This window comes from Macaca nemestrina, chromosome 20 (assembly GCF_043159975.1).
Source record: "Macaca nemestrina isolate mMacNem1 chromosome 20, mMacNem.hap1, whole genome shotgun sequence".
NCBI lineage: Eukaryota > Metazoa > Chordata > Mammalia > Primates > Cercopithecidae > Macaca > Macaca nemestrina.
Genome location: NC_092144.1, coordinates 970,691 through 992,477, shown reverse-complemented (window position 1 = coordinate 992,477; position 21,787 = coordinate 970,691). Strand labels below are relative to the sequence as shown.

The window sequence follows — 21,787 nt, the reverse complement described above, 5'->3', positions numbered from 1 at the left end:
AGCCACCGCGCCCGCCTCTCCTGCGTGTTCTGGCGTTGCCCACGGAGCTGTGTGATATGTTCTCCAGCAGGATGAGATGTGGGAAGAGGGACTACAGTCTCACAGATTCGGGTTCAAAGCTGTGTGACCTCAGGGCAGCCACCCAACCTCTCGGAACCTGGGCCTCCCCCAACACCCCGCTGTCCGGTGGAGATAACACCAGCCCCTGCTTCCAGGGGATCCCTGAACGTCTGCACAGGCAGCGTGCCTGGCGTGGGTGCCCCTGAGGTCCGTGAAGGTGCCGCTCACACCTCCCCACAGCCCTCCCTGATGAACAGAAACCAGAAGCAGAGGCGAGATTGGCTTCTTTATTACAGCCAGGGCCACGCCGGCCGGAGCGGGGCAGGGGCGGGGCCGTGGGAGGTGGGTTCGGAGCGCGGGAGGCGCGGAGGGCAGGGCTGGGCTCTTTGGGAGGTCACAGGCCCCCCTAGGCTGGCACTGGTCCCCCGTTGAGAACACCATCGATCCAGTCTCGGAAAACCGACACTCGGGTGAAGAAGTCGGGGCCTCGGCCGCAGGGCCCCACGGAGAAGGAGGCCACGCCGTGCCCCAGGCCGTCGCAGATGAGGGGGGTGCCCCCGTCTCCCTGGGCAGGTGGCAGCTGTGTCAGGGCGTCCCTGGGCCCGGCTCCCGCGCCACCCCAGAACTGCAGAGCCCTCTTGCCGCTCCTGGAACCTACAAGTCCTGATCCAGCCCCAGGGCCTTTACACAGCTGTTCTCTCTCTGCCCTGGTTAACTCCTAGTGGAATTTGGGACCAGCTGCTTTCTGAAGTTTCCTGGCACCTCCAGGCTGGGCCAGGTGCCCCTCCCCCGGCAGTCACACACCTGAGTCCCTCAATGTCCGGCTCTACCGTGCCTGCTGGGTCCCCAACCCCCAGCACAGACGTTAACGTTTGATAGATACTGTTTCTCAGCCAGGCGCGGTGGCTCACGCCTGTAATCCCAACACTTTGGGAGGCCGAGGTGGGCGGATCATGAGGTCAGGAGTTCGAGACCAGCCTGACCAACATGGAGAAGCCCCGTCTCTACTAAAAATACAAAATTAGCCGGGCGTGGTGGCAGGCGCCTGTAATCCCAGCTACTCAGCAGGCTGAGGCAGGAGAATCGCTTGGACCTGGGAGGCGGAGGTTGCAGTGAGCCGAGATCACCCTACTGCACTCCAGACTGGGTGACAGAGCAAGGAGACTCCATCTCAAAAAAAAAAAAAAAAAAAAAAAAAGAGGGGCCGGGCGCGGTGGCTCAAGCCTGTAATCCCAGCACTTTGGGAGGCCGAGACGGGTGGATCACGAGGTCAGGAGATCGAGACCATCCTGGCTAACACAGTGAAACCCCGTCTCTACTAAAAAATACAAAAAAAACTAGCCGGGCGAGGTGGCGGGCGCCTGTAGTCCCAGCTACTCGGGAGGCTGAGGCAGGAGAATGGCGTAAACCCGGGAGGCGGAGCTTGCAGTGAGCTGAGATCCGGCCACTGCACTCCAGCCTGGGCGACAGAGCGAGATTCCGTCTCAAAAAAAAAAAAGAGATACTTTTTCTCATACTGTTAAAATGCTCCATCCTGAGGCCCCCTCCTGTGCCGTCCTCAGCCTGAACTTGCTTTCTCCTGCCATGGAGAGCTCATTACCTCTCCAGACCCCTCCTCCCGCCACGGGGAGCACTTACATTGCAGATGCCGGCCCGGCGGGCGAGCACACCGGTGCACACGTTATTGGGACGACACTGGTCTTCGGGGGTCACGGTCACGTTGACGAACCTGGGAAAACGAGAGAGACGCCCCCCACTACTCCGGGTCCCCCAGCCGGCCACCTGGCATCTGGTGCCGGCTTCCACCATGGCGTTCTGCAGGGGCAGTGCCAGTATTGCCACGCTGCTGGTGATGTTGGCCTCGCGGTCCAGCTGGGGAAGGAAACAGAGTCAGGGAAGGGTGGCCCTGGGAACTGGAGCCTCATGGGCCCCCTGGCAGCAGGAGTGTCAGGGACATGAATTGTAGTCTGTAAGTGGTTTGCATTTAATTCCCGGCAGGTGCCGGGCGCGGTGGCTCGTGCCTGTATTAGCACGTTGGGAGACCAAGGTGGGAGGATCCCTTGAGGCCAGGAGTTTGAGACCAGCCTGGCCAACAAGGTGAAACCCCCCTCTCTACTTTTAAAATTTTTTTATATTATTTTTGAGATCATTTTATCATTTTCTCAAAGAAAAAATCAAAAATGAAAAACATTCACTTGGTTCTGTTACAACGAAAGCGTCTGAAAACGGCGTCCGTTTCCACCAACAGGAGGCTCCGTACGTGCACTGTGGTACATCTGTGTGTTTTGCTGTTTTTCTTTTTTTTTCTTTCTTTTTTTTTTTTTTGTAAGTTTTTTTTTTTTTTTTTTTTTTTTTTTTGAGACGGAGTCTTGCTCTGTTGCCCAGGCTGGACTGCAGTGGCCGGATCTCAGCTCACTGCAAGCTCCGCCTCCTGGGTTTACGCCATTCTCCTGCCTCAGCCTCCCGAGCAGCTGTGACTACAGGCGCCCGCCACCTCGCCCGGCTAGATTTTTGTATTTTTTAGTAGAGACGGGGTTTCACCGTGTTAGCCAGGATGATCTCGATCTCCTGACCTCGTGATCCACCCGTCTCGGCCTCCCAAAGTGCTGGGATTACAGGCTTGAGCCACCGCGCCCGGCCTGTAAGTTTTTTTTGAGACAGGGCCTGGCTCTGTCGCCCAGGCGGGAGTGCAATGGCGCAATCTCAGCTCACTGCAGCCTCAACCTCCTGGGTTCCAGTAATTCTCGTGCGTCAGCCTCCTGAGTAGCTGGGACTACAGGCGCCCGCCACCACGCCCGGCTAATTTTTGTATTTTTAGTAGAGACGGGGTTTCACCATGTTGGCCAGGCTGGTCTCGAACTCCTGACCTCAGGATCCACCTGCCTCAGCCTCCCAAAATGCTGGGATTACAGTCGTGAGCCACCGTGCCCTTGTTTTTTCGTAGAGACCGAGTTTGAACGTGTTTCCCTGGCTAATGTCGGCCTCCTGAGGTGCTGGGGCCACAGGCGTGAGCCCCACACCAGCCTCTCACCTGAAGCAGCACCAGGTCGTTCAGGTTCTGCTGGGGGTCATAGCGGTTCTCACTCATGCTGCTGATGGAAAACGTCTGGCGGGACCGCCTCTCCCGCCGCCTCAGGTCATAGGCGCCCAGCACCACGGTGACAGTCCCGGGGTTCCTGAGAGCAGTGGAGGAAAGGGCAGAGGGAGGACACCAGGCTGGGGCCTGGGCACGGGGCAAGCCAGCTTGCAAATTAGGGGGGATCCAGCCTGCAGACTGAATTCCTTCACCCTGAAAACTCCCCTCCTTTTACAGAAGCGGAGCCGAGACCCTCCAGGGCCCCCTCCCCATCCTGAGCCCCTTCCCTTTTCTGGGCCTCATCCATCTGACCCCTTTCCCTTCTCTGGGCCTCCTCCATCTGACCCCCTTCCCTTCTCTGGGCCTCCTCCATCCGAGTCCCTTCCCTTCTCTGAGCCTCCTCCATCTGACCCTCTTCCCTTCTCTGAACCTCCTCCATCTGACCCCCTTCCCTTCTCTGGCCCTCCTCCATCTGACCCCCTTTCCTTCTCTGGGCCTCCTCCATCTGAGTCCCTTCCCTTCTCTGAGCCTCCTCCCTCCTCCATCTGAGTCCCTTCTCTTCTCTCGACCTCCTCCATCTGACCCTCTTCCCTTCTGTGGGCCTCCTCCATCTGAGTCCCTTCCCTTCTCTGGCCCTCCTCCATCTGAGTCCCTTCCCTTCTCTGAACCTCCTCCATCTGACCCCCTTCCCTTCTCTGGGCCTCCTCCATCTGAGCTCTTCCCCTTCTCTGAGCCTCCTCCATCTGACCCCCTTCCCTTCTCTGAGCCTCCTCCATCTGACACCCTTCCCTTCTCTGGGCCTCCTCCATCTGAGCCCCTTCCCTTCTCTGGCCCTCCTCCATCCGAGTCCCTTCCCTTCTCTGAGCCTCCTCCATCTGACCCCCTTCCCTTCTCTGGCCCTCCTCCATCTGACCCTCTTCCCTTCTCTGGCCCTCCTCCATCTGACCCTCTTCCCTTCTCTGGCCCTCCTCCATCTGAGTCCCTTCCCTTCTCTAGGCCTCCTCCATCTGAGCCCCTTCCCTTCTCTGGGCTTCCTCCATCTGACCCCCTTCCCTTCTCTGAACCTCCTCCATCTGAACCCCTTCCCTTCTCTGGGCTTCCTCCATCTGAGTCCCCCAATATCCTTGGGTCCCTCCTCAACTCATTCCCCATTTCTCCCTCCAAGCCCCCTCCTTTTCCTGAGCCCCTCCTTTTACAACCCCCTCCCCTCCTCACCTACCAAGCACCCCCACTGAATCCCCTAAGCCCCCCAAGCCCCTTCTCTGAGCCCCAGTGCCCCCCAGACCCCCTCCCCAGGCCCGCCTCACTGGTTTCGGAAGCAGCTGGCCGCGCTCATCACGAAGCGGGGATGGATCAGGGCACCCCCGCAGAAGTGCCTTCCTTGATTCTGGATGGAGGCCAGGAACGGGAACTGGCGGGGTCTCGCCTTCCGGCCGCCCACGATGTCCGCGAGGGGGCTGGAGCCTGGGTCGGGGGAGGCAGCTCTGAGATCCCCGAGAACCCACTCAGTGGCGGGGAGGGCGTGTGAAGCTCCAGCCCCAGCTCCATCCACACAGTGGGGCTACAGGAGGACCCACCCTCCCCCATCGTCCCACTCCCTAAAAGGATAGGTGGGCCCTGAGTCCCACACACCCTCCGGGACTGTCCCGGCCAGGATGGCTGTGTGACCCAGGCCAAGCCGCTTGCCTTCTCTGTGCCTTGAGTCTGAGCTCTGCCCCGGCAGCCGGGCCCCCAGCACAGACTGGGGACCACCTGGCACACACAGGCACTCACCGGCCCTCGAAGACACCAGAAGACCAGCCAGCAGGGCCAGGACCGTCAGCCAGGTCATGGCGGAGCAGCTCTGTGGCTAAGGCGGCGGCCGCCCTTATACGCGGGCCTCGGCAGTTGGCGGCGTCCCCGCCCAGGCCCAGGGACAGCCCCACTCAGTGGGAACACGGGAAGTTGCCCAAGGCCTTCACTGCCAACTGCTCCCCGGGCCAGCCTGGGCTCCCCTGACGTCCCACGCTGACCCTCAGTTTCCCCTTCTAGAAGATGGACGCACCCTCAGGGGCAGATGAGGGTGACAGGAACCAGTGGATCCCGGGGCCCAGCACACGGCGGGAATGCGGTGGCACCCAGCAGACACCAGCCACGCTGCCAGCTCAGAGTCCCGGTCTCCCCATCCCAAGCCACTGGGGCTCCACCACTGCCCACTGGGCCTGGCACCAGGGCAGCTCAGGGCAGTGGAGCTGGCAGGCCTGCGTTGAGTCCTGCATGTCTGCATGGGTGATTATCATTATTATTATTATTTTGAGACGGAGTTCCCCTCTTGTCGCCCAGGCTGAGTGCAATGGCGTGATCTCAGCTCACTGCAACCTCTGCCTCCCAGGTTCAAGTGATTCTCCTGTCTCAGCCTCCCGAGTAGCCAAGATTACAGGTGCCCGCCACCACACCTGGCTAATTTATTGTATTTTTAGTAGAGATGGGGTTTCACTATATTGAAACATGGCTTTCTCCATGTTGGTCAGGCTGGTCTCAAACTCCCGATCTCAGGTGATCCACCTGCCTCAGCCTCCCAAAATGCTGGGATTACAGGTGTGAGCCACTGTGCCTGGCTGGGTGATTTTTTTTTAACCTTTTCAACAGCTTTATTGAGATGTAATTGTCAAACCAGGCACGATGGCTCCTGCCTGTAATCCCAGCACTTTGGGAGGCCAAGGCAGGCAGATCACCTGAGGTTGGGAGTTTGAGACCAGCCTGGCCAACATGGTGAAAGCCCGTGTCCACTAAAAATTTAAAAATTAGCCAGGTGTGGTGGTGCATGCCTGTAATCCCAGCTACTTGGGAGGCTGAGGCAGGAGAATTGTTTGAACCTGGGAGGTGGAGGTTGCAATGAGCTGAGATCTCGCCTTTGCACTCCAGCCTGGGTGACAGAATGAAACTTCATCTCAAAAAAAAAAAAAAAAGATATCATTCACCTACGACAAAATTCACCCATTTAAAGTGTGCCATTCGGGGATTTTGAGCATCTTCATGGATCTGTGCCGTTATCACCACAGTCAGTTTTAGGATATTTTCATCACCCGCAAAAGAAATCCCGACCAGGCTGGGCACAGTGGTTTATGCCTGAAATCCTAACATATTGGAGGCCAAGGCAGGAGGATCGCTTGAGCTTAGGAGGTTGAGACAAGCCTAGACAACACAGTCAGACCCTGTCTCAAAAATAAACAAATAGAGCCCAGCCAACATGGTGAAACTCTGTCTCTACAAACAAAACAAAACAAAACTTAGCCGGGTGTGGGTCGGGCGCGGCGGCTCACGCCTGTAATCCCAGCACTTTGGGAGGCCGAGGCGGGCAGATCACCTGAGGTTGGGCGTTCAAGACCAGCCTGACCAACATGGAGAAACCCGTCTCTACTAAAAACACAATATTAGCCAGGCGTGGTGGCACGTGCTTGTAATCCCACCTACTTAGGAGGCTGAGGCAGGAGAATCACTTGAACCTGGGAGGCGGAGGTTGCAGAGAGCTGAGATCGCACCATTGCACTCCAGCCTGGGCGACAAGAGCAAAACTCCCTCTCAAAAAAAAAAAAAGAAAAAAGAAAGAAATCAGCCGGGTGTGGTGGTGGGTGCCTATAGTCCCACCTACTCGGGAGGCTGAGACAGGATAATCGCTTGAACTCAGGAGGCGGAGCTTGCAGTGAGCCGAGACTGCACCACTGCACTCCAGCCTGGGCGACAGAGAGAGACTCCGTCTCAAAAAAAATAAAAAATAGGCCGGGTGTGGTGGCTCATGCCTGTAATCCCAGCACTTTGGGAGGCTGAGGCGGGCGGATCACGAGGTCAGGAGATCGAGACCATCCTGGCTAACACGGTGAAACCCTGTCTCTACTAAAAATACAAAAAACTAGCCGGGCGCGGTGGCGGGCGTCTGTAGTCCCAGCTACTCGGGAGGCTGAGGCAGGAGAATGGCGTGAACCCGGGAGGCGGAGCTTGCAGTGAGCTGAGATCGTGCCACTGCACTCCAGCCTGGGTGACAGAGCAAGACGCCGTCTCAAAAAAAATAAAATTAAATTAAATTAAAATAAAAAATAAAAACAAATAAAAAACTATATAAAAATAAAGACGAGGCCGGGCGCGGTGGCTCACGCCTGTAATCCCAGCACTTTGGGAGGCCGAGGCGGGCGGATCACAAGGTCAGGAGATCGAGACCACGGTGAAACCCCGTCTCTACTAAAAATACAAAAAAAAAATTAGCCGGGCGCGGTTGTGGGCGCCTATAGTCCCAGCTACTCGGGAGGCTGAGGCAGGAGAATGGCGTGAACCCGGGAGGCGGAGCTTGCAGTGAGCCGAGATCGCGCCACTGCACTCCAGCCTGGGTGACAGAGCGAGACTCCGTCTCAAAAAAAAAAAAAAAATAAATAAATAAATAAATAAATAAAGACGAAATGTCCAGAACAAGCAAATCTGCAGAGGCGGGAAGTGGATCTGTGGTTGCCGGGGCTGCGGGAGGGGAGGGGAGTGATGGCTGACGGAGACGGGGCTTCCTTCTTTGGGGTGATGGAATGTTCTGGGACTGGACGGCGGTGATGGTTGCACAACTCAGTGAATGCACCGAAAACCACTTAACTGTACCGTTCAAAGTGGCTAATTTTATGTAAATTTTCATCTCCTTTTTTTTGTTTTTTTTAGAGTCAAATTCTCGCTGTCACTCAGGCTGGAGGGCAGTGGCACGATCTTGGCTCACTGCAGCCTCAATCTCCTGGGTTCAAGTGATCCTCCTGCCTCAGCCTCCCGAGTAGCTGGGACCACAGGCGTCCACCATCACACCCGGCTAATTTTTGTCTATTTTGTAGAGCTGGGATCTCATTATGTTGCCCAGGGTGGAGTGCAGTGGCAGGATCTCAGCTTGCTGCAGCCTCCGATCCCCAGTTTCCAGCAATCCTCCCGCCTCAGCCTCCCAAGTAGCTGGGACCACAGGCACCCGCCACCATGCCTGGCTAATTTTTGTACTTTTTTTTTGCAGAGGTGGAGTCTCACTATGTTGCCCAGGCTGGTTTGGAACTCCTGACCTCAAGCAATCCACCCGCCTCGGCCTCCGAAAGTGCTGGGAGCACAGGTGTGAGCTACTGCATCCAAACTTACCTCCATTTTCTACCACGGGGCTCACTTCCAAGGTGAAACTGAGGTCTGGGGCTTATCGTGTCCCCCACACCCTTGGGGACGCCAGTTTGTGTCTGGGCCTGTGGGGCCCCTTTGAGGGTAGTTTACCCCTCCAAGGGGCGCATACGGGGAGAATCCAGGGAGGCGGGGCCAGTGTGCCTTGAGGTCTGCTGCCCATCCCAGGGTAGGGTCCCAGGGCTCAAATTCGGTCTCCACTGAGCCTCACAGCCCAGCCACCTCACAGGGTCCACGGCACAGCCCTCAGACCCCTGCCTCCATCCAGGCCAGCTCTCCCTCTTCGCCCACCCCAGACCCCACCTGTCCATCTTCCCGACTGAGGCCCCAGCCTCCATCCACCCTGTCCTGGCCAAACACGGGCCTCAGCTCTCCCGTGGGCCAGGCCCCATTTTCTCTCACCGGGAGCCCGAAGCTCTGTCCTTCCCAGTCCCGTGACCTCAGGGTGAGCCCGTCTGCACATCAGTGTGCCCTGCAACAGGGACAGACCCTGCGTTCTAGACAAAGCAGTGCCTAGCATGGAGTGGGTTCGTATTTCTAAAAGTTTTTGAGGCTGGGTATGGTGGCTCACGCCTGTAATCCCAGTGCTTTGGGAGGCCGAGGTGGGAGGATCACTTGAGCCCAGTAGTTTGAGATCAGCCTTGTCAATATGGTGAGACCCTAACTCTATTAAAAAAAAAAAAAAAAAAAAAACACTTTGGGAGGCCGAGACGGGCGGATCACGAGGTCAGGAGATCGAGACCATCCTGGCTAATGTGGTGAAACCCCGTCTCTACTAAAAAAAAAAAAAAGAGGCTGGGCTCAGTGGCTCACCTGTCATCCCAGCACTTTGGGAGGCCGAGGCAGGTGGATCAGCTGAGGTCAGGAGATCAAGACCAGCCTGACCAGCATGGGGAGATCCTGTCTTTACTAAAAATACAAAAATTAGCCAGTCGTGGTGGCGAGCGCCCATAATCCCAACTACTCAGGAGGCTGAGGAAGGAAAATCACTTGAACCCAGGAGGTGGAGGTTGCAGTGAGCTGAAATTGCACCACTGCACGCCACCCTGCGGAACAGAGCAAGAGTCCATCTCAAAATAATAGTAATAATAATTATAATAATTTTTATTTATTTATTTATTTATTTTTTAAATTTTTTGAGACGGAGTCTCGCTCTGTCCCCCAGGCTGGAGTGCAGTGGTGCGATCTCGGCTCACTGCAAGCTCCGCCTTCCGGGTTCACGCCATTCTCCTGCCTCAGCCTCCCGAGTAGCTGGGACTACAACCCCTGCCACCTCACCCGGCTAATTTTTTTTTGTATTTTTAGTAGAGACGGGGTTTCACCGTGTTGGCCATGATGGTCTCAATCTCCTGACCTCATGATCCACCCGCCTCGGCCTCCCAAAGTGCTGGGATTACAGGCGTGAGCCACCGCGCCCGGCTAATAATTTTTATTTTATTTTATTTTTTTTTTTGAGACGGAGTCTTGCTCTGTCACCCAGGCTGGAGTGCGGTGGCCGGATCTCAGCTCACTGCAAGCTCCGCCTCCCGGGTTCACGCCATTCTCCTGCCTCAGCCTCCCGAGTAGCTGGGACTATAGGCGCCCGCCACCTCACCCGGCTAGTTTTTTGTATTTTTTTAGTAGAGACGGGGTTTCACCGTGTTAGCCAGGATGGTCTCGATCTCCTGACCTCGTGATCCGCCCGTCTCGGCCTCCCAAAGTGCTGGGATTACAGGCGTGAGCCACCGCGCCCGGCCTTTAAATAAAGTTTTTGAGCAGCATCCGGTATGCTTAACCCCTCCAGCCTGCTCTGAACTCTGCATGGCTCCCTATTACCCCACACTCAAGCCCAGGCCCCTCAGCCAAGCAATGTGCCCTCCATGGCCAGGCCTGCCCCTTTTCCACTACTGGCGTTCCTAGGGTGAGAAGATTCTGAGACTCCCCCAGATCCTCTGTTGGACCCCCAAGCCGTCAGGCGGGTTCCCCTGCACACCCTCCCACTCCTGACCCCAGAAGCCTCTGAAAAGCAATTGCATTTTTCCTCCTCCCCCCCAGAGAGCTGTTTGTGGCCACCTTGCAACACCCAGATTCCCAACGGTCACCCTGGCCCCACCCCTCACAGGCCGCAGCAGGCTACGTCCGTCTCCCTTCTCCAGGGCCACTGGGGAGAAACGGGATCACATCGAATGGGACCCACCTGTGACCATCTGCTCACAGGGCCTCCCCGAGCCCCTCTGCAGGAACCCCGGGGGCCAAAGACCCCTCCCCAGGTAGTCCGTGCAGTCCTGTCCCAGGAAGCAGGGCCACCTCTGAGTCCGCCCAAAGGTAGCAGCACCGTTGAGTTCCCATCCTATTCCCATCACCATTTAACTGTTCCCACATTTGGCCGGGTGCGGTGGCTCACGCCTGTAATCCCAGCACTTTGGAAGGCCGAGGCGGGCGGATCACGAGGTCAGGAGATCGAGACCATCCTGGCTGACACGGTGAAACCCCGTCTCTACTAAAAATACAAAAAATTAGCAGGGTGTGGTGGCGGGCGCCTGTAGTCCCAGCTACTGGGAGGCTGAGGCAGGAGAATAGCGTGAACCCGGGAGGCGGAGCTTGCAGTGAGCCGAGATCGCGCCATTGCGCTCCAGCCTGGGCGACAGAGCAAGACTCCGTCTCAAAAAAAAAAAAAAAAAAAAAAAAAAAAAAACTGTTCCCACATTTATGGTGGGCGACCCTGTTCCCAGGGGGCAGCAGTGCCTGTTATGCGCAAACTAAGGCATCCGGCAGGGCTCCAACCCTCTGGAAGTCACTTTTTTATTTTTTTATTTTTCAGACAGAGTCTCCTCTGTCGCCCAGGCTGGAGTGCAATGGCGCCATCCGGGTTCACTGCAACCTCGGCCTCCCAGGTTCAAGCAACTCTCCTGCCTCAGCCTCTCATGTAGCTGGGATCACAGGCGCCCGTCACCATGTCCGGCTAATTTTTATATTTTTAGTAGAGATGGGGTTTCACCATGTTGGCCAGGCTGGTCTCGAACTCCTGACCTCAAGGGATCCTCCGGCCTCTGCCTCCCAAAATGCTGGGATTACAGGCCTGAGCCACCGCGCCCAGCCTGGAAGTCATTCTTTTTTTTTTTTTTTTTTTTTTTCTTTGAGACAGAGTCTGGCTCTTGTTGCCCAGACCACAGGGCAGTGGCGGGATCTGGGCTCACTGCAACCTCCGCCTCCCAGCTTCAAGCGATTCTCCTGCCTCAGCCTCCCGAGTAGGTGGGATTACAGGCGCCCGCCACCACGCCCGGCTAATTTTTGTATTTTTAGTAGAGACGGGGTTTCACCATGTTGGCCAGGCTGGTCTCGAACTCCTGGCCTCGCGATCCGCCTGCCTCGGCCTCCCAAAGTGCTGGGATTACAGGCCTGAGCCACCGCGCACCGCCCAAAAAACGATTTTTTAAAAACCTGCCGTTTGGGGCCCGTAGACCTCGGACAGCGACCCAGGGTGCCCAAGCCTCAGTTTCTCCATTCCTACAACGGGGGTCAACCCGCCCCTACCCCGCAGGGCTGCGCATATGGAGGAGGAAATGCCCGCAGACAGCAGGCACTGCCCGAGTGCGCGTCCCCAGGGCCCTGCCCGCATCCCCGCATCCCGCAGCCCCCAGCCCCGCACCGTGCAATCCCGCCGTGCGCCCCGGGCGGCTGCGGCCAGGCGGAGGGTGGACCCCGGGGCGGCGGAGGGCGCGAGGGTGAGTGCGGGGGAGGGAGGCACGGGGAGACCCCCCACCCCCCTCCCCCTCCGCCAGCTCTTTTGTCTCGGATGCTCCGGGCGCCCTGGGAGCCGCGCCATGGAAACGCGCACCAGCGAGCGGCGGGCTCCGCGGAGGGGCGGGCGGAGGCGCGGGGCGGGGGGAGTCGGAGCGGGCGAGAGACCGTGAGAGGCACCGAGACAGTCAGAGACCCCGAACCCCCAACCCCCGCCCCCGCCTCGATGGGGGCCCCCGGGCCGACCGCAGCCACCGGGGAGGGGAGGACGGGACCGCCGCCGCCGCAGGCCCGGAGAGAGGAGGACGCGACCCCCGAGCCCGGCCAGCCGCTCGCGCAGACCTGAGACCCCCGAGACCCCCGGCGGGGGAGGCGGCGCCCGGGAGGCGGGGACGGTGCGCGGGGCCTGCGGAGGACGCGCGGAGACAAAGAGCCCCCGCCCCTGGCGCGGCGTCTGGGCTGCGGCGTCTGGGCGCGCGCGGGGGTCTCCGGGCCGGACCCTCCCCCTCCCCTCCCTCCTCCCCTCCCCGTCCCCGCTCCCGGCCCCGCCCCACGGAGGAGACGCGCTTTGTGCTGGGCGCCGGCCGCGCCAGGTGAGGGGCTGCGGGGCGGGGGGCGCGGACCCAGCCTCCTCCGCCGCCCGGAACCCCCGTTCTCCCGGACGCCCCCCACCCCCACACGGGGACCGGCTCCCGCCCCGAGACCCCCGGGCCAGGCCGGCCCCGCCCTCCTCGCAGATCCCGGCCCCGACCCCCCGATCCCGGGTGTGGGGGCGCCCGGAAGGCGCGTGCTGGGCCGGGGCGCGGGGAGGCCGCGCGGACGCCGCTCTCTCCAGCCTCAGTTTCCCCGGCCGCCCCTCCCCCGCCGGCGCCGGCCACCGTGCCCGCCCCCCGGGTTCCGCCTGCGCGCCCCCCTCCAGCGCCGCTGTCTCCCCTCCAGCCACGGCCTGCGGCGCCCGCGGCACCATGATCTCCAAGGAGAAGAACAAGATCCCGAAGGACAGCATGACGCTCCTGCCCTGCTTCTACTTCGTGGAGGTGGGTGGGGGTCGCGCTGGGGGCGGGGGAGACGCCTCGGTTTCGCCCGCACGCAGAGACCCCCCCCGCTGGGGGACCAGAGCGGGCACAGCTGCCCCCGCAGTGGCCTCGGGGCGGGGCAGGACCGGGGTGCCCGGCGGAGGGGGGCGGGGCAGAGACTTGGGTTCCGCAGGTCGACTAGGAGCTCCAGGGGCTCCGAAGGGGGTCCGGGCCGTGGGAACTGGGCAGATGCTGGGAGGGGAGCCCTTGTGACCGAGGTGTGGTCAGAGCTCACAGGAGAGGCTGGGGACCAGGGGGCTGGGGGCCTGCAGGGGCGGGGAGGCCGGAGGGGGTGGGGCTGGGTGCAGGTGCCCGGGCTCCGAAGCCCCCCGGTCTGAGTTCATCTCTGCTAATGGTGAGGCTGGTGCCCTGCCCCTAACCTCTCTGGGCCTCCGCTTTTCCGCCGATGGAGCTGACGGGAATTAATATTTACCAAATATGGAAAACTGTCGGGCACGTAGTGAGGAGTTTATGACAGTAAGTGGAACCCCCTCCCCTGTGCGGTGGCTCAGGCCTGTCATCCCAGCGCTTTGGGAGGCCAAGGTGGGCGGATCACCTGAGGTCAGGAGTTCAAGACCAGCCTGGCCAACATGGTGAAAACCCGTCTCCATTAAAAATACAATTAGGCTGGGCACTGTGGCTCAGGCCTGTAATCCCAGCACTTTGGGAGGCTGAGGCGGGTGGATCATCTGAGGTCAGGAGATCAAGACCAGCCTGGCCAACATGGTGAAACCCCGTCTCTACCAAAAATACAAAAAATTAGCCAGGTATGGTGGCAGGTGCCTGTAATCCCAGCTACTTGGGAGACTGGGGCAGGAGAATCGCTTGAACCCAGGAGGTGGAGGTTGCAGTGAGCAGAGATCATGCCACTGTACTCCAGCCTGGGCAACAGAGCAAGGCCCTGTCTTAGGCAAAAAAAAAAAAAAAAAGACAATAAATGCAATAAATAGAGCCCCCTGCCCTGTGTGATGGCTCCCGTTTGTAGTCCCAACACTTTGGGAGACCGAGGTGGGAGGATTGCTTGAGGCCAGGAGTTTGAGACCAGCCTGGGTAACACAGCGAGATCCCATCTCTACAAAAAGAAAAAAAAATTAAAATATTAGCTGGGCGTGTGGTGCGTGCCTTTATTCTCAGCTACTTAGGAGGCCGAGATGGGAGGATTGCTGGAACCCAGGAAGTTGAGGCTGTAGTGAGTTGTGATCGCACCACCGCACTCCATCCTGGATGACAGAGACCCTGTATCTAAAATAAAAAAGCCACCATTTGGTGCACACCTGGCTCAGGATGGTAAAGTAACTTAAAGCCGGGGAGGTGGCTCATGTCTGCGATCTCAACACTTTGGGAGGCCCAGGCAGATGGATTGCTTGAGCCCAATAGTTCAAGACCAGCCTGGGCAACATGGCAAAAACCCCATCTCTACAAAACAAAAACAGAAAGAACAGCCGGGCGTGGTGGTGTGCAGCCGCGGTCTCAGTTACGTAGGAGCTTGAGGTGGAAGATGACTTGAGCCCAGGTGGCAGAGGCTGCAGTGAGCCAAGATCACACCACTGCATCCCAGCCTGGGTGACAGAGCCAGACCCCATCTCAAAAAATAAAATAACTTTAATCCGTCCTTCCATGTCAGGCCAGGAAAACTGGCTCTAGTGATGGACCTTCCAGAGCCTAGATGGAAGACGGGACCCCAGTCTCAAGGAAACAGCGACCCATGCAGGTCACAGGGCCGGCGGCTGGCCTGTAATCTGTTACCTCACACCTGGTCAAGTGGGTTCCTCCCCAACACAGTATCACTGAGTTGTCCACATCAGTTCGTAGAAAATCTGTTTATTTTTCAAAATTGCATTTAAATTCCTGTTGCAGGACGGGCGCGGTGGCTCACACCTGTAATCCCAGCACTTTGGGAGGCTGAGGTGGGCGGATCACTTGAGGTCGGGAGTTTGAGACCAGCCTGGCCAATATGGTGAAACCCCATCTCTACTAAAAATATAAAAATTAGCTGGGCGTAGTGGTGGTAGTGGTGGGCGCCTGTAATCCCAGCTACTCGGGAGGCTGAGGCAGGAGAATCGCTTGAACCCAGGAGGTAGAGGTTGGCGTGAGCCGAGATTGCACCACTGCACTCCAGCCTGGGCGACAGAGCCATACTCCATCTCAAAAAACATAAAAATAGGCCAGGCGCAGTGGCTCACGCCTGTAATCCCAGCACTTTGGGAGGCCGAGGCGGGCGGATCACGAGGTCAGGAGATCGAGACCATCCTGGCTAACACGGTGAAACCCCGTCTCTACTAAAAATACAAAAAAATTAGCCAGGCATGGTTGTGGGCGCCTGTAGTCCCAGCTACTCGGGAGGCTGAGGCAGGAGAATGGCGTGAACCCGGGAGGCGGAGCTTGCAGTGAGCAGAGATCACGCCACTGCACTCCAGCCTGGGTGACAGAGCAAGACTCTGTCTCAAAAAAAAAAAAAAAAAAAAAAAAGGCCGGGCGCGGTGGCTCAAGCCTGTAATCCCAGCACTTTGGGAGGCCCAGACGGGCGGATCACGAGGTCAGGAGATCGAGACCATCCTGGCTGACACGGTGAAACCCCGTCTCTACTAAAAAAAATACAAAAACTTAGCCGGGCGAGGTGGCGGGCGCCTGTAGTCCCAGCTACTCGGGAGGCTGAGGCAGGAGAATGGCGTAAACCCGGGAGGCGGAGCTTGCAGTGAGCTGAGATCCGGCCAGTGCACTCCAGCCTGGGCGACAGAGCGAGACTCCGTCTCAAAAAAAAAAAAAAAAAAAAAAAAATATATATATATATATATATAGAGAGAGAGAGAGAGAGAGAGAGAGAGAGAGAGAGAGTAGAGACAAGGTCTTACTATGTTACCCAGGCTAGTCTTGAACTCCTGACCTCAGGTGATCTTCCTGCCTTGGCCTCCCAAAGTACTGGAATTACAGGTGTGAGTCACTGTGTCAGCCTTAATTATTATTATTATTTTATTTATTACTATTATTTTTTGAGATGGAGTCTTGCTCTCTTGCCCAAGCTGGAGTGCACTGGCACAATCTCAGCTCACTGCCACCGCCACCTTTTGACCACAATAAATTCTCCCACCTCAGCCTCCCGAGTAGCTGGGATTACAGGCATGCGCCACCACGCTGGGCTAATTTTTGCATTTTTAGTAGAGACAGGGTTTCACCATGTTGGCCAGGCTGGTCTCAAACTCCTGATCTCAGGTGATCCGCCCACCTCGGCCTCCCAAAGTGCTGGGATTACAAGCGTGAGCCACCGCGCCTGGCCGGTTAGGTATTTTTAAGGCCACGCCCAGGCTCCACCTCAAACCCTCCCCAGGCTTGATACTGTCTGCCCGCCCCAGCAAAATCATGCTGATGATGAGAGTGGAGAGAACAAGTGCATAATTGCCAGGGGCCTCTTCCCACATTGACTCATCTCCACCTGAGCCCTTGGCACAGGGGGGTCTGCTGGCCGCCCACAGGTTAAAGTGGGTGGTTTTCAAACCAGGTGTCAGGTGCAAACAAATGGTGCTCCCCACTTTCCACGTCTGCCCCCGGCCTCATGCCTGCATGCAGCAGGCGCTCAATGAATGCTCACGGGACATGAACTCAGCTCCCTCCACCCAATTCCACCCTGGGATGTTCAGTGATGGCTTTTCCCTTCCTGAAGCGCCCAGCCCTGACCTGTGCCCTCCCCAGGGCTGGGCTGAGGGCTGATCCCCTGCTAAGATGCCACAACAAAGCAGGAATTACGATTGGGGCAATGCCCGAGAGAGGTCACTCACGCCTGTAACCCCAGCAATTCAGGAGGCCGAGGCAGGTGGATTACTTGAGGTCATAAGTTCGAGACCAGCCTGGGCAACATGGGGAAACCCCGCCTCTACTAAAAATACAAAAAATTAGCCAGACGTGGTAGTGCATGCTTGTAATCCCAGCTACTTGGAAGGCTGAGGTGGGAGGATTGCTTGAACCTGGAGGCGGAGGTTGCAGTGAGCCAAGATTGCACCACTGCTCTCCAGGCTGTGTGACAGAGTGGGGGGAAGAAAAAAGGATTGAGGCCATGGCTGGCTGCGATGGCTCATGCCTCTGGTCCCAGCACTTTGGGAGGCCAAGGCGGGTGTATCACTTGAGCCCAGGAGTTCGAGACCAGTCTGGGCAACATGACGATACCCCATCTCTACTAAAAATACAAAAACCCGGGAGGCGGAGGCTGCAGTGAGCTGAGATGGCACCACTGCACTGAAGCCTGGGCAACAGAGCAAGACTGTTGTGGATGGACAGATGGGTGGATGGATGGGTAGGTGGATAGATGGGTGGGTGGATGGATGAATGAATAGCTGGGCAATGAATGGATAGATGGACTGTTGGGTGGGTGGGTAGATGGATGAGTACCGTTGGGTGTGTGGGTGGATGATGGATGGATGGATGAATGGATGGATGGATGAATGGCTGGGTAATGAATGGATGGATGGACAGTTGGGTGGGTAGATGGATGGGTACCGTTGGGTGCGTGGGTGGATGATGGATGGATGGATGGATGAATGAATGGCTGGGTAATGGATGGATGGACAGTTGGGTGGATGGATGAGTAGGTGGATACATGGGTGGGTGGGTGGGTAGATGGATGGGTACCGTTGGGTACGTGGGTGGATGATGGATGGATGGATGGATGGATGGATGGACAGTTGGATGGAAGGATGGGTAGGTGGATAGATGGGAGGGTGGGTGGGTGGGTAGATAGGTGGTTAGGTGGGTGGATGGATGGACAGTTGGGTGGGTGGGTAGATGGATGGGTATCGGGTGCATGGGTGAATGGATGGATGCATGAATGAATGGCTGGGTGATGGATGGATGGATGGATGGATGGACAGTTGGGTGGATGGATGGGTAGGTGGATACATGGGTGGGTGGGTGGGGTAGATGGATGGGTACCGTTGGGTGCGTGGGTGGATGATGGATGAATGGATGGATGGATGAATGAGTGGCTGGATGGATGGATGGATAGCTGGGTGGGTGGATAAATGGATGGGTACCGTTGGGTGCGTGGGTGGAGGATGGGGGGGTGGATGATGGGTGGGTGGGTAGATGAATGGATGGATGGTTCCCAGTGGGTGGATGGGTGGGTGATGGGTGAGTGGGTGGATGTTGGGGGCATAGGTGTTTGGGTGGATGGGTGGGTGGTTGTGTGGTGTGTAGATGGTCGAGTTATGGATGGAGCATCTGTGGATGGATGAATAATTCATGGGGGAAAGAGTGGCTGGGAGTGAGTTGGATCTGTGGGTGGGTGAGTGAGACCGTGGATGGCCCTGACTTCATGGAGGACTGGACAGACGCCTCCATGAGGGAGAGCAGGGTGAACCTGGCCGGCCTTGTGCCCACAGCTGCCCATAGTGGCTTCCTCCATCGTATCCCTGTACTTCTTGGAACTGACCGACCTCTTCAAGCCGGCCAACGTGGGCTTCCAGTGCTATGACCGCACTCTCTCCATGCCCTACGTGGAGACCAACGAGGAGCTCATCCCGCTGCTGATGCTGCTCAGCTTGGCCTTCGCGGCCCCTGCTGCCTCGGTGAGCACCCACACTGGGGCCTGTGCCAGCCTGTGTGCACCGCAGATGGGAGCCCGCCAGTGCTCAGCCTGTGGGCACTGCAGATGGGAGCCCGCCTGAGGGGCTGGCCTATGGGCACCATGGCTGGGAGCCTGCCTGAGCGCCCTCTCCCTGTGGGCACTGCAGCCTGAGCGCTCCCTCCTTGTTGGCAGATCATGGTGGCCGAGGGCGTGTTGTACTGTCTGCAGTCCCGGCTGTGGGGCCGCGCTGGGGGGCCCGCCGGGGCCGAGGGCAGCATCAACGCCGGTGGCTGCAACTTCAACTCCTTCCTGCGGCGAACCGTGCGGTTTGTGGGTGAGTTGCCGGCCGCGCCCCAACCCTGAGCCGAGTCCACGTGCAGGGCTGGGGCTGTCCCGGGTCCCCAGCTCCCCGCCTGGCCGAGCCTTCCGCCCCGCAGGTGTCCACGTGTTTGGCCTGTGTGCCACAGCCCTGGTGACGGACGTGATCCAGCTGGCCACGGGTTACCACACTCCCTTCTTCCTCACCGTCTGTAAGCCCAACTACACGCTCCTGGGCACGTCCTGCGAGGTCAACCCCTACATCACACAGGACATCTGCTCCGGCCGCGACACCCACGCCATCCTGTCTGCACGGTGAGCCGGACCCCCAACTCCCCTGGCTGGGAGCCTTCTTCCACCCCCGTGTCCCTTCCACCCCCGTGAACATGTGGGGACACAGAGGCACAGCGAGGCCACTGGAGCTGGGGTCCCCGGGTGGGTGGGGCTCACGCTGGACGCCTCTTACAGGAAGACCTTCCCGTCGCAGCACGCCACACTGTCGGCCTTCGCCGCGGTCTACGTGTCGGTGAGTCCAGCCCCCGTCTGCCCTGCTCAGGGCCTCTTGCTGGCCCGCGGGGAGCCCTCCTTGACCCCCCAACCCCCATGCCCCCAGATGTACTTCAACTCCGTCATCTCGGACACCACCAAGCTGCTGAAACCCATCCTGGTCTTCGCCTTTGCCATCGCCGCGGGCGTGTGCGGGCTGACGCAGATCACGCAGTACCGCAGCCACCCGGTGGACGTGTATGCCGGCTTCCTCATCGGGGCAGGCATCGCTGCCTACTTGGTGAGCGGCAGGTTCTGAGGGGGGTTGGCATGGGTGCCCACGGGGTCTGAGTGGGGAGGCTGGCCCAGGGGTTCTGAGGGGGGAGGCAGGCTCAGGGGGTCTGATGGGGGAGGCTGGTGGCCTGAGGGGGGAGGCATGGGTGCCCAGGGGTTCTGAGGGGGAAGGCTGGCCCAGAGGGTCTGAGGAGGGAGGCTGGTGGTCTGAGGGGATAGGCATGGGTGCCCAGGGGGCCTCAGGGGAGGCACGGGTGCCCAGGGTGTCTGAGGGGGAGGCATGGGTGCCCAGGGGGTCTTAGGGGGAAGGCATGGGTGCCCAGGGTGTCTGAGGGGGAGGCACGGGTGCCCAGGGTGTCTGAGGGGGAGGCATGGGTGCCCAGGGGATCTTAGGGGGAAGGCATGGGTGCTGAAGTGTCTCACCCTTGGAATGCTGGAGTCAGAATCCCGTGGGCTCAGACCTGCCAGATGTGCCGGGTCAGCGACCTTGAGGTGGGAACTGGTCCCACTGGACAAGGGCTTGCCACCCCCCCTCCCCTGGCCCAAAGCCCCCCACGGCCCAAAGCCCCCCACGGCAAGTCCAACGATTAGAGGGGAGGAGCCCTCTGAGCCCCAGGCCTCACCCCCAGACCCCTCTCCCCACCAGGCCTGCCACGCGGTGGGCAACTTCCAGGCCCCACCTACAGAGAAGCCCGCGGCCCCGGCCCCCGCCAAGGACGCGCTGCGGGCCCTGACACAGCGGGGCCACGACTCGGTGTATCAGCAGAACAAGTCGGTGAGCACCGACGAGCTGGGGCCCCCGGGGCGGCTGGAGGGCGCGCCCCGGCCCGTGGCCCGCGAAAAGACCTCGCTGGGCAGCCTGAAGCGCGCCAGCGTGGACGTGGACCTGCTGGCCCCGCGCAGCCCCATGGCCAAGGAGAACATGGTGACCTTCAGCCACACGCTGCCCAGGGCCAGCGCGCCGTCGCTGGACGACCCCGCGCGCCGCCACATGACCATCCACGTGCCACTGGACGCCTCGCGCTCCAAGCAGCTCATCAGCGAGTGGAAGCAGAAGAGCCTGGAGGGCCGCGGCCTGGGGCTGCCCGACGACGCCAGCCCCGGGCACCTGCGCGCGCCAGCCGAGCCCATGGCGGAGGAGGAGGAAGAGGAGGAGGAGGAGGAAGAGGAGGAGGAGGAGGAGGAAGAGGACGAGGAGGAGGGCCCGGCCCCGCCCTCGCTCTACCCCACCGTGCAGGCGCGGCCGGGGCTGGGGCCTCGGGTCATCCTCCCGCCGCGCGCGGGGCCGCCGCCGCTGGTGCACATCCCCGAGGAGGGCGCGCAGGCGGGGGCCGGCCTGTCCCCCAAAAGCGGCGCCGGGGTGCGCGCCAAGTGGCTCATGATGGCCGAGAAGAGCGGGGCGGCCGTGGCCAACCCTCCGCGGCTGCTGCAGGTCATCGCCATGTCCAAGGCCCCGGGCGCGCCGGTCCCCAAAGCGGCCGAGACGGCGTCGTCGTCCAGCGCCAGCTCCGACTCCTCGCAGTACCGGTCGCCGTCGGACCGCGACTCCGCCAGCATCGTGACCATCGACGCGCACGCGCCGCACCACCCGGTGGTGCACCTGTCGGCCGGCGGCGCGCCCTGGGAGTGGAAGGCGGCGGGCGGCGGGGCCAAGGCGGAGGCCGACGGCGGCTACGAGCTGGGGGACCTGGCGCGCGGCTTCCGCGGCGGGGCCAAGCCCCCGGGCGTGTCCCCCGGCTCGTCGGTCAGCGACGTGGACCAGGAGGAGCCGCGGTTCGGGGCCGTGGCCACCGTCAACCTGGCCACGGGCGAGGGGCTGCCCCCGCTGGGCGCGGCCGACGGCGCGCTGGGCCCGGGCAGCCGGGAGTCCACGCTGCGGCGCCACGCGGGCGGCCTGGGGCTGGCGGAGCGCGAGGCGGAGGCCGAGGCCGAGAGCTACTTCCGCAAGATGCAGGCGCGCCGCTTCCCCGACTAGCGCGGCGGGGCCGGGGCGGGCGGGGGCGGGCCGGGGGCGCGGGGGTGCTCAATAAAGCGGCGGAAACC

General features: G+C 59.7%; 2 protein-coding genes across 4 annotated transcripts; one reads left to right on the top strand and one right to left on the bottom strand.

Moving 5' to 3' along the window:
• Positions 1 to 327: 327 nt before the first annotated feature.
• On the bottom strand, positions 328 to 5,016 carry LOC105486458 (azurocidin 1). The gene is made up of 5 exons (XM_011749324.2): positions 4,910 to 5,016; positions 4,444 to 4,600; positions 3,092 to 3,236; positions 1,699 to 1,932; positions 328 to 625 (listed from the first exon to the last, which is right to left on the bottom strand). Exons 1-5 carry the CDS (start codon positions 4,965 to 4,967, stop codon positions 467 to 469), a joined length of 753 nt encoding a protein of 250 aa, XP_011747626.2. The 5' UTR covers positions 4,968 to 5,016; the 3' UTR covers positions 328 to 466.
• A 7,083-nt stretch (positions 5,017 to 12,099) lies between these two features.
• LOC105486462 (phospholipid phosphatase related 3) lies at positions 12,100 to 21,787 on the top strand. 3 transcript variants are annotated; one of them, XM_011749332.3, is made up of 8 exons: positions 12,108 to 12,609; positions 12,956 to 13,053; positions 18,462 to 18,647; positions 18,839 to 18,980; positions 19,084 to 19,279; positions 19,433 to 19,490; positions 19,578 to 19,751; positions 20,391 to 21,787. In XM_011749332.3, exons 2-8 carry the CDS (start codon positions 12,982 to 12,984, stop codon positions 21,717 to 21,719), a joined length of 2,157 nt encoding a protein of 718 aa, XP_011747634.2. In that variant the 5' UTR covers positions 12,108 to 12,609; positions 12,956 to 12,981; the 3' UTR covers positions 21,720 to 21,787. The 3 variants fall into 3 exon arrangements, with proteins under 3 accessions (XP_011747631.2, XP_011747634.2, XP_070943336.1); XM_011749329.3 differs by having other exon boundaries at positions 12,100 to 12,609; positions 19,433 to 19,751; XM_071087235.1 differs by lacking the exon at positions 12,108 to 12,609 and having other exon boundaries at positions 12,673 to 13,053; positions 19,433 to 19,751; positions 20,391 to 21,734.

What these genes read in the sequence shown, in the direction of transcription:
- LOC105486458 (XM_011749324.2), bottom strand. Translation starts at nt 4,967, where the DNA reads ATGACCTGGCTGACGGTCCTGGCCCTGCTGGCTGGTCTTCTGGTGTCT. An exon ending in TCTGGTGTCTTCGAGGGCCG is followed by an intron (nt 4,601 to 4,909) that starts GTGAGTGCCTGT and finishes CCCCCGACCCAG; the next exon opens with GCTCCAGCCCCCTCGCGGAC. An exon ending in ACGACCTGGTGCTGCTTCAG is followed by an intron (nt 1,933 to 3,091) that starts GTGAGAGGCTGG and finishes TTCCTTCCCCAG; the next exon opens with CTGGACCGCGAGGCCAACAT.
- LOC105486462 (XM_011749329.3), top strand. Translation starts at nt 12,982, where the DNA reads ATGATCTCCAAGGAGAAGAACAAGATCCCGAAGGACAGCATGACGCTC. An exon ending in TCGCGGCCCCTGCTGCCTCG is followed by an intron (nt 18,648 to 18,838) that starts GTGAGCACCCAC and finishes CCTTGTTGGCAG; the next exon opens with ATCATGGTGGCCGAGGGCGT. An exon ending in CAGGCATCGCTGCCTACTTG is followed by an intron (nt 19,752 to 20,390) that starts GTGAGCGGCAGG and finishes TCTCCCCACCAG; the next exon opens with GCCTGCCACGCGGTGGGCAA.